Consider the following 10,501-nt stretch of genomic DNA (forward strand, 5'->3'; position numbering starts at 1 on the left):
TGGGCAGGGGCACAGTGACTGGGGCACCAGGGCTGGGTGAGGAAGGTAGGCAGGAGCACACTGGGGCTGGATGAGGGGTATGGGCAGGGACACAGCGACTGGGGCACCAGGGCAGGCTGAGGAAGGTAGGCAGGGGCACACTGGGGCTGGATGAGGGGTAAGGGCAGGGGCACAGTGACTGGGCACTAGGGTTGGGTGAGGTAGGCAGGGGCACACTGGGGCAGGGGCACAGTGACTGGGCAGTAGGGTTGGGTGAGGTAGGCAGGGGCACACTGGGGCTGGATGAGGGGTATGGGCAGGGGCACAGTAAGGCAGGGTGAGGGGGAAGCCGGGGCTGTAGCAGTAATGAGAGGGGCAGATCATCTGACACCTCCCCACCAATCACAGCGCAGCTCTGGTATGTAGCTTGGGCTGCAGCCGTTATCAGGGAACTGTCACCGCTGTTATTATTAGGCACCGTCTCCATGACAACGCAGTAACCCGGAAGCGGAAGTGCGGCTGCTGTCGTCCCGGAAGTGGCTACTCTCTGCTCACAGACACACATGGCTGGGGGAAAGAAATCGGAGTCCGGGCAGAATCTTCAAGCTCAGCCGAGCGCCCCGGGAGAGAATGCGGGTGCAGGGGGCGGGGAGAAGCCGGGGCAGGAGGCCGCGTTCCCCCCGACCTTCAGCGTCTCCGACATCAAGAACAAGCAGCGCCGGCACTTCATGTTCCTGAGGCAGAAGCAGGAGAAGAGGAAGGTGAGCCCCTGTCTGAGGAGGGGGAGAGAGAGGGGGGCAACTATTGCTGGGGATGGAGGGGGAGAGAGAGGGGGGCAACTATTGCTGGGGATGGAGGGGGAGAGAGAGGGGCAACTGCTGGTGATGGAGAGAGAGGGGGGCAACTGCTGGGGATGGAGAGAGAGGGGGGCAACTGCTGGGGATGGAGGGGGAGAGAGAGGGGGGCAACTGCTGGGGATGGAGAGAGAGGGGGGCAACTGCTGGGGATGGAGGGGGAGAGAGAGAGAGGGGCAACTGCTGGTGATGGAGGGGGGGGAGAGAGAGGCAACTACTGGGGATGGAGGGGGAGAGAGAGAGAGGGGCAACTACTGGGGATGGAGGGGGAGAGAGAGAGGGGGGCAACTACTGGGGATGGAGGGGGGGGAGAGAGAGAGAGGCAACTACTGGGGATGGAGGGGGAGAGAGAGGGGCAACTGCTGGTGATGGAGGGGGGGGAGAGAGAGAGGGGGGCAACTACTGGGGATGGAGGGGGAGAGAGAGAGGGGGGCAACTGCTGGGGATGGAGGGGGAGAGAGGGGGGCAACTGCTGGGGATGGAGGGGGAGAGAGAGGGGCAACTGCTGGTGATGGAGGGGGGGGAGAGAGAGAGGCAACTACTTCTGGATGGAGGGGAGAGAGAGAGAGGGGCAACTACTGGGGATGGAGGGGGAGAGAGAGAGGGGGGCAACTACTGGGGATGGAGGGGGAGAGAGAGAGGGGGGCAACGGCTGGGGAGAGAGAGGGGGCAACGGCTGGGGATGGAGGGAGAGAGAGAGAGAGGGGGGCAACGGCTGGGGATGGAGGGGGAGAGAGAGAGGGGGGCAATGGCTGGGGATGGAGGGGGAGAGAGAGAGGGGGCAACGGCTGGGGATGGAGGGGGAGAGAGAGGGGGGCAACGGCTGGGGATGGAGGGGGAGAGAGAGAGGGGGGCAACGGCTGGGGATGGAGGGGGAGAGAGAGGGGGCAACGGCTGGGGATGGAGGGGGAGAGAGGGGGCAACGGCTGGGGATGGAGGGGGAGAGAGGGGGGCAACTGCTGGGGATGGAGGGGGAGAGAGAGAGAGGGGCAACGGCTGGGGAGAGAGAGGGGGCAACGGCTGGGGATGGAGGGAGAGAGAGTGAGGGGGGCAACGGCTGGGGATGGAGAGAGAGAGTGAGGGGGGCAACGGCTGGGGATAAAGGGGGAGAGAGAGAGGGGGCAACGGCTGGGGATGGAGGGGGAGAGAGAGAGGGGGGCAACGGCTGGGGATGGAGGGGGAGAGAGAGAGGGGGGCAACGGCTGGGGATGGAGGGGGAGAGAGAGAGGGGGGAAACGGCTGGGGATGGAGGGGGAGAGAGAGAGGGGGGAAACGGCTGGGGATGGAGGGGGAGAGAGAGAGGGGGGAAACGGCTGGGGATGGAGGGGGAGAGAGAGAGGGGGGCAACGGCTGGGGATGGAGGGGGAGAGAGAGGGGGGCAACGGCTGGGGATGGAGGGGGAGAGAGAGGGGGGCAACGGCTGGGGATGGAGGGGGAGAGAGAGAGGGGGGCAACGGCTGGGGATGGAGGGGGAGAGAGAGAGGGGGGCAACGGCTGGGGATGGAGGGGGAGAGAGAGGGGGGCAACGGCTGGGGATGGAGGGGGAGAGAGAGAGGGGGGCAACGGCTGGGGATGGAGGGGGGGAGAGAGAGGGGGGCAACGGCTGGGGATGGAGGGGGGGAGAGAGAGGGGGGCAACGGCTGGGGATGGAGGGGGGGAGAGAGAGGGGGGCAACGGCTGGGGATGGAGGGGGAAAGAGATGGGGGGGGCAACGGCTGGAGAGGGGGGGGCAACGGCTGGGGATGGAGGGGGAGAGAGGGGGGGGGGCAACGGCTGGGGATGGAGGGGGAGAGGAGGGGGGGGGGCAACGGCTGGGGATGGAGGGGAGAGAGAGAGGGGGGGGGCTGGGGATGGAGGGGAGAGAGGGGGGGGGGCAACGGCTGGGGATGGAGGGGGGGGCAACGGCTGGGGATGGAGGGGGAGAGAGAGAGGGGGGGGGCAACGGCTGGGGATGGAGGGGGAGAGAGAGAGGGGGGGGGCAACGGCTGGGGATGGAGGGGGAGAGAGAGGGGAGGGGGAGAGAGAGGGGGGGGGGGCAACGGCTGGGAATGGAGGGGGAGAGAGAGAGGGGGAGGCTGGGGATGGAGGGGGAGAGAGAGAGGGCAACGGCTGGGGATGGAGACTGCTGGGGATGGGGGGGGAAGCAGGGGATGGAGTAGGCGTCTGCTGGGGATGGAGGGGAAGAGAGTGGCGACTGCTAGGGGTGCATGGGAGAGAGGGGGTGACTCTTGGGAAAGGACGGGAAGAGGGGGGAGACTGTTCGGGGGGGGGGGGGGGGTTGACTGCCGGGGATGGAGGAGGTGGAATCTGTATTAGAGCGCTCTGCTAATATATACATTATTTTCCTGTAGGAGAAGCTCGCTATTAAAAAGAAACGTAAGAAGGAGAGGAAGGCGCTCGGGGACAAGGTACGTGGAGGAGGGATGTGTTGCACCTCTCTACTGATAGAATAACAGAGTAATCTCTTCCCGCACTGTACTTCTTATCAGGGTTACAAAATTTAAATCAAAACTTTAACAAAAATGACAACTTTTGCTTAGAAAGAGATAATGTGCACAATCCGTAAGGTCGTACAAGTGTGGAAGAAGCTGTTAGATGATCTTGAAGATATTAGACACCGTAGCAATGTAGTAAAGATGGCGAATTGCGCACACAGATGCCCAATGCTGACCAATCTATTTGATCCTAGGTACAGGGGGAAAAAAAAGCTGTCCTACTGAAATGGATACTGCGACAGTTTGCTCATGCCAATCATCGTGGGGGGAGGGGCATTCTGTTTGTTGTATATTCTATACGCAATGTTTGTACCAGTCCCCCATCTGCTGAAGTTTCTTTTAGTGGTTGGAGAACCGGTATCATTAATTCTATACTACAGTGCTTTCCATGTGCTCTGGCTGCGGGGAACTGCTATACCTAATGTATTTCATCTCCATAGGCTCCACCCAAGGCTGTTCCCAAAACAATTGAAAACCAACGTGTGTATGATGAGACTACAGTGGACCCAGAGGATGAGGAGGTAAGGCACTGGTACATTGCTATACGCCTAGTTCTATAGAAGTAGAATCCTGGAGAGAAGACGCTGCAGGGCACTTTGGGAATAGCAGGGGGGTTGGCCGTCTGATAGAGAACCCAGCCCATGCCACAGCAAAGTTCTGTGATTTGTGCGTCCGAAGGAAGGGGCGGGACTAAATGATGCAGATCTGTGTTTAGCCCTGTCCCTGCAGCCACTTCTCTGTGGGCGTGGAGATGAGATAAAGAGGGGGGAGCTCCGTGGCACTACCAGATGAGCAAATGGGAGGGTGGGGTGTGGATAAATGATTCAATGTGTATAATGCAAGTGATTACATCCAATAAAATTTGCATAACTGAAGGGCGCAGAATTTAGATGATCTGATGATCCTGAGACGTAACATAAAATAAAATGATTCTTTGCAGCAGAATGGACGTTACTGTAGTGATTGATGCCCTTTTCTCTGTTCCTCCCTCCAGGTGGCCTTTGATGAAGCTACAGATGAATTTGCTCCTTATTTCAACAGACAGACAACGCCCAAGATCCTTATCACAACATCTGACCGCCCCCGTGGGGTATGAACGCCCAAATCCTACCTTCAGTATCCAAATATCTTCATACGTGATAACTGGTGCTGGGAACAGAGCAGATTTCTGGTTTCTTCCTTAGCTAATAAGATAATCGCCACCTCTGGCTTAGGGGTCATGCTGGGACTTGTAGTTCCACCACACCTGCCACTCTGTCATTCAGTCGTCGCTGCTTCTTTATCCTCTTACATGTATTCTTGTTTCTGTCTTGATTCCAGCGTACCGTGAAGTTTACAGAACAGCTGTCGTCTATTATACCCAACTCAGAAGTATATTACAGGCGGGGTCTGGCGCTGAAGAAAATCATTCCGCAATGTATTTCCAGGGATTTTACAGACCTCATCGTCATCAATGAAGATCGGAAAGTTCCAAGTATCCTTCACACCATGTTTTCTCTGTGCAACCTGTGGCTCTAGCCATACATCACTGGCACCAGCTGTTCCTGATCCCGCGTTACAGCGAATATCCACGTAGTACAGCCTTTGTATAGGGCTTCTCCCTTCCTTTGGTCCTTGATACGATCCCAATCTCTGATCCCAGCCAATTGATATGTTCCCTATCCCAAATCTTATCTGCAGTTCCTAATGCCTGTTCCAGAACCTGGAGCCCAAGTGAATGGAGTCCGATCAGCCAGTTGGTGGTGGAATGAGTCTGTGCCCGGCATTTACTCCAGCCACCAAGGCGCCTGCCCTCTCCGTACGGGAGTGAACCAATAGTATTCACAAGAGCAATACATACATACATCTATATATCTAATTCTATCTGCTATCCAGAATAAAGATATCAGTGTATTTATTATGTGTCCTTAACTCCAGCGTACAGACGGACTTATCCTCTCTCACTTACCTGACGGCCCCACAGCTCACTTCAAAATGAGCAACGTGCGTCTGCGCAAAGAGATGAAGGTGCGTTTTCCAACTATAGACTTATCTCAAGAGTGAAGAGTGATAAACAGCAAGCCATGCAGCTCCTAACTGCCACTTTCAAACCCTGCTTGTGATGTGGCAGTTAGTAGCTGATGGCTGGCTGTTTATCACTTGTTGAAGCTTGCTACATCTGGCCCTAAAACAATTACCCTCTCCCATATGATACTACAATCTGTTCAATGCTGCAGCAGCCTGTACCTTACTATTATCTGTGGGTCCCTTTTATAATCTATATTCTACTCTTCAGCACATAGCTACACATGTTATCCCACTCCTGATTGGACGTCTCCAGCACTCTTACACATAAGATCCTGCTGTCATGTGCCAGACACACGCCCTGTGTTACAGATGCCGAGCAGGGGGATTATTGTCCAGCGTGTCCTGACACTCTCCCCACATTCTCTCACCCTCTGTGAGGTGCGGACACAACAAGGCTGTTCCAGTGTAAGTTTCTAATTGCCACATGTTGTCCCCCCCCTGCCGGCAGCAGGGAGACTCTTCTGTATTAGTGCGTAGCGGTAACGCCTCAGGAAACGCTGAGACTTTATGGCAATCTCTCCGCTGTGGGGAGACAGCGAGCACTGACTATCACTGTCAGCCGCATGTTCTCCCCCCTCTGCCGGCAGCAGGGAGACTCTTCTGTATTAGTGCGTAGCGGTAATGCCTCAGGAAACGCAGAGACTTTATGGCGATCTCTCCGCTGTGGGGAGACAGCGAGCACTGACTATCACTGTCAGCCGCATGTTCTCCCCCCTCTGCCGGCAGCAGGGAGACTCTTCTGTATTAGTGCGTAGCGGTAATGCCTCAGGAAATGCAGAGACTTTATGGCGATCTCTCCGCTGTGGGGAGACAGCGAGCACTGACTATCACTGTCAGCCGCATGTTCTCCCCCCCCTGCCGGCAGCAGGGAGACTCTTCTGTATTAGTGCGTAGCGGTAACGCCGCAGGAAACGCTCAGACTTTATGGCGATCTCTCCGCTGTGGGGAGACAGCGAGCACTGACTATCACTGTCAGCCGCATGTTCTCCCCCTCTGCCGGCAGCAGGGAGACTCTTCTGTATTAGTGCGTAGCGGTAACGCCGCAGGAAACGCTGAGACTTTATGGCGATCTCTCCGCTGTGGGGAGACAGCGAGCACTGACTATCACTGTCAGCCGCATGTTCTCCCCCCCCTGCCGGCAGCAGGGAGACTCTTCTGTATTAGTGCGTAGCGGTAACGCCGCAGGAAACGCTCAGACTTTATGGCGATCTCTCCGCTGTGGGGAGACAGCGAGCACTGACTATCACTGTCAGCCGCATGTTCTCCCCCCCCTGCCGGCAGCAGGGAGATGCTTCTGTATTAGTGCGTAGCGGTAACGCCGCAGGAAACGCTGAGACTTTATGGCGATCTCTCCGCTGTGGGGAGACAGCGAGCACTGACTATCACTGTCAGCCGCATGTTCTCCCCCCTCTGCCGGCAGCAGGGAGACTCTTCTGTATTAGTGCGTAGCGGTAACGCCTCAGGAAACGCTGAGACTTTATGGCGATCTCTCCGCTGTGGGGAGACAGCGAGCACTGACTATCACTGTCAGCCGCATGTTCTCCCCCTCTGCCGGCAGCAGGGAGACGCTTCTGTATTAGTGCGTAGCGGTAACGCCGCAGGAAACGCTGAGACTTTATGGCGATCTCTCCGCTGTGGGGAGACAGCGAGCACTGACTATCACTGTCAGCCGCATGTTCTCCCCCCCCTGCCGGCAGCAGGGAGACTCTTCTGTATTAGTGCGTAGCGGTAACGCCTCAGGAAACGCTGAGACTTTATGGCGATCTCTCCGCTGTGGGGAGACAGCGAGCACTGACTATCACTGTCAGCCACATGTTCTCCCCCCCCTGCCGGCAGCAGGGAGACTCTTCTGTATTAGTGCGTAGCGGTAACGCCTCAGGAAACGCTGAGACTTTATGGCGATCTCTCCGCTGTGGGGAGACAGCGAGCACTGACTATCACTGTCAGCCGCATGTTCTCCCCCTCTGCCGGCAGCAGGGAGACTCTTCTGTATTAGTTCGTAGCGGTAACGCCGCAGGAAACTCTCAGACTTTATGGCGATCTCTCCGCTGTGGGGAGACAGCGAGCACTGACTATCACTGTCAGCCGCATGTTCTCCCCCCTCTGCCGGCAGCAGGGAGACTCTTCTGTATTAGTGCGTAGCGGTAACGCCGCAGGAAATGCTGAGACTTTATGGCGATCTCTTCGCTGTGGGGAGACAGCGAGCACTGACTATCACTGTCAGCCACATGTTCTCCCCCCTCTGCCGGCAGCAGGGAGATGCTTCTGTATTAGTGCGTAGCGGTAACGCCGCAGGAAACGCTGAGACTTTATGGCGATCTCTCCGCTGTGGGGAGACAGCGAGCACTGACTATCACTGTCAGCCGCATGTTCTCCCCCCTCTGCCGGCAGCAGGGAGACTCTTCTGTATTAGTGCGTAGCGGTAACGCCGCAGGAAACGCTCAGACTTTATGGCGATCTCTCCACTGTGGGGAGATTGCTCCGACATCGCTTGTGAATGTGCGCTCTGCAGCGTACCAGTTGTATCTGAATCGGACTTCTTGCCATTCACAGAGGAAAGGAAAGGCGCCGTCAGAGCACCTACCGGAGGTCATTCTGAACAACTTCACCACGCGGCTTGGACACTCCATCGGACGCATGTTCGCCTCGCTCTACCCCCACGATCCCCATTTCATAGGAAGACAGGTGGCAACGTTCCACAACCAGAGAGACTACATCTTCTTTAGATACCACAGGTATTTGTTACCCGTCTGACATTGGCAATTTACCCCCGGTGGTCCTCCAACCGCTGGTGCGATCTGTCATTATTATTGCTCCATTGCTATCATTGTTCCTTACAGGTACATCTTCAAGAGTGAGAAGAAAGTAGGGATCCAAGAGCTGGGGCCCAGATTTACACTGAAGCTCCGGTCCCTGCAGAAAGGAACCTTTGATTCCAAGTATGGAGAATATGAATGGATCCACAAGGTAAGTGTACAGCTGTGATGGGAGGCGCTGGTGGTGGGGTGGGGGGGGCAGGCAGGCACCTCATTAGTGCCACGTGACTTCAATGTTATTTTGTCGCTTCTTGTAAATGTGCTGTTTTTTTTTTTTTAACCACTTCATGACCAATGTCGCGTTATAATTTTACAACCATTTTAGGCTTTGTTGCAGGTTAACCCCTTCATTGCCAAGTCTCAAAGTATTTTCTTCATTGATTTGTTGCGCTATGCTGCTGCGTTTTCACTACAGATTGGGCTTTGGTCTGACAGCCGATTAGAATAATTATATTTATTTTATGGTCTTAATTAGGAAAAAAATGCACCAAAGTGAACACTAGTAATGATAGGATACTAAATTTATATAACATTCTTAATGGTGCTTTTGATTATAAATAATAACTAAATGGGGCAGTACGGACGGTGTAATGGTTAGCATTACTGCCTCACAGCACTGAGGTCATGGGTTCTATCCCCACCATGTGTTATATATACTGGGCAGTACAGATGGTGTAATGGTTAGCATTACTGCCTCACAGCACGAAGGTCATGGGTTCTATCCCCACCATGTGTTATATATACGGGGCAGTACAGATAGTGTAATGGTTAGTATTACTGCCTCACAGCACTGAGGTCATGGGTTCTATCCCCACCATGTGTTATATATACTGGGCAGTACGGATGGTGTAATGGTTAGCATTACTGCCTCACAGCACTGAGGTCATGGGTTCTATCCCCACCATGTGTTATATATACTGGGCAGTACAGATGGTGTAATGGTTAGCATTACTGCCTCACAGCACGAAGGTCATGGGTTCTATCCCCACCATGTGTTATATATACGGGGCAGTACAGATAGTGTAATGGTTAGTATTACTGCCTCACAGCACTGAGGTCATGGGTTCTATCCCCACCATGTGTTATATATACTGGGCAGTACGGATGGTGTAATGGTTAGTATTACTGCCTCACAGCACTGAGGTCATGGGTTCTATCCCCACCATGTGTTATATGGGGCAGTACGGACGGTGTAATGGTTACATTACTGCCTCACAGCACTGAGGTCATGGGTTCTATTCCCACCATGTGGTATATATACGGGGCAGTACGGATGGTGTAATGGTTAGCATTACTGCCTCACAGCACTGAGGTCATGGGTTCTATCCCCACCATGTGTTTATATATACGGGGCAGTACGGATGGTGTAATGGTTAGCGTTACTGCCGCACAGCGCTGAGGTCATGGGTTCTATCCCACCATGTGTTATATATACGGGGCATATATATAAGAAACTGTTAATAAATGGTTCTCTCTTTTCCATTTTCTAGCGACATGAGATGGACTCAAATAGAAGAAAATTCCACTTGTAAACTTCTGGCGCTGTTGCATGGAACTGGTGGGAAGTCTGTACTGGAATTACATCTACAGCCTTCTGGTTTATGTGGAGCAGCGCCCCCTATTGGTCTGTAGTGGAATTCCAACTACAGCTGCCTTGTTCATCCGGACCAGTGCCCACTACTGGTCTGCACTGGAATTACATCTACGGCCTTGTGGTTCATCCGGAGCAGCGCCCCTACTGACTCTGAGAAAAGGACTATGGAATTTCATGGCCTTTTTTATTTTCCTTCAAGTCGGATTGTATGAGATCGTGTTGATGAGATTGGATGTAATTAATGGTTATTAGATCTCCAGTAGCTAGAATGTGGGCAAGGGATTTATAACCCAAGGCTGCCGTAAAATAATGTTATACCCGCTCTTGTATAAGTGCCTGGAGATGTACAACTGCTCAGACATTATACGTAGGAGGAGGGGAGTGGTCAGACCATCGCCTGACTGGTTGTTCCATGTATGACTTCTCCAATGCTCTATGACTGACATCACAAACTCCTGAGACAGAAGCTGTTTATATTAAACCCTTTTTCCTGATTGGTGCGTTATTATTTGTGCTGTGCTGGTAGCACATACCACAGACTGGCATTGTCTGTACTCGCCCAGATCCTGCTGCCATACTACATGCTGGATATGGGACCAAGACTTTGCTGTAGCCATTTTAGATTGAGAGGATTCATGTAATGAACTATTCAGTTTCTGACCGCCAGGCTGTCTGGGTAATTAGGGGAACTTTATG

General features: G+C 54.3%; 1 protein-coding gene across 1 annotated transcript; it reads left to right on the top strand.

Moving 5' to 3' along the window:
* Positions 1 to 456: 456 nt before the first annotated feature.
* RPF1 (ribosome production factor 1 homolog) lies at positions 457 to 10,299 on the top strand. The gene is made up of 9 exons (XM_083157868.1): positions 457 to 740; positions 3,185 to 3,241; positions 3,769 to 3,849; positions 4,323 to 4,418; positions 4,649 to 4,802; positions 5,253 to 5,335; positions 7,949 to 8,130; positions 8,236 to 8,362; positions 9,702 to 10,299. Exons 1-9 carry the CDS (start codon positions 543 to 545, stop codon positions 9,741 to 9,743), a joined length of 1,020 nt encoding a protein of 339 aa, XP_083013994.1. The 5' UTR covers positions 457 to 542; the 3' UTR covers positions 9,744 to 10,299.
* The last annotated feature ends 202 nt before the right edge of the window (positions 10,300 to 10,501 follow it).

Source organism: Crinia signifera, chromosome 8 (assembly GCF_055691185.1).
Source record: "Crinia signifera chromosome 8, ASM5569118v1, whole genome shotgun sequence".
NCBI classification, from domain to species: domain Eukaryota; kingdom Metazoa; phylum Chordata; class Amphibia; order Anura; family Myobatrachidae; genus Crinia; species Crinia signifera.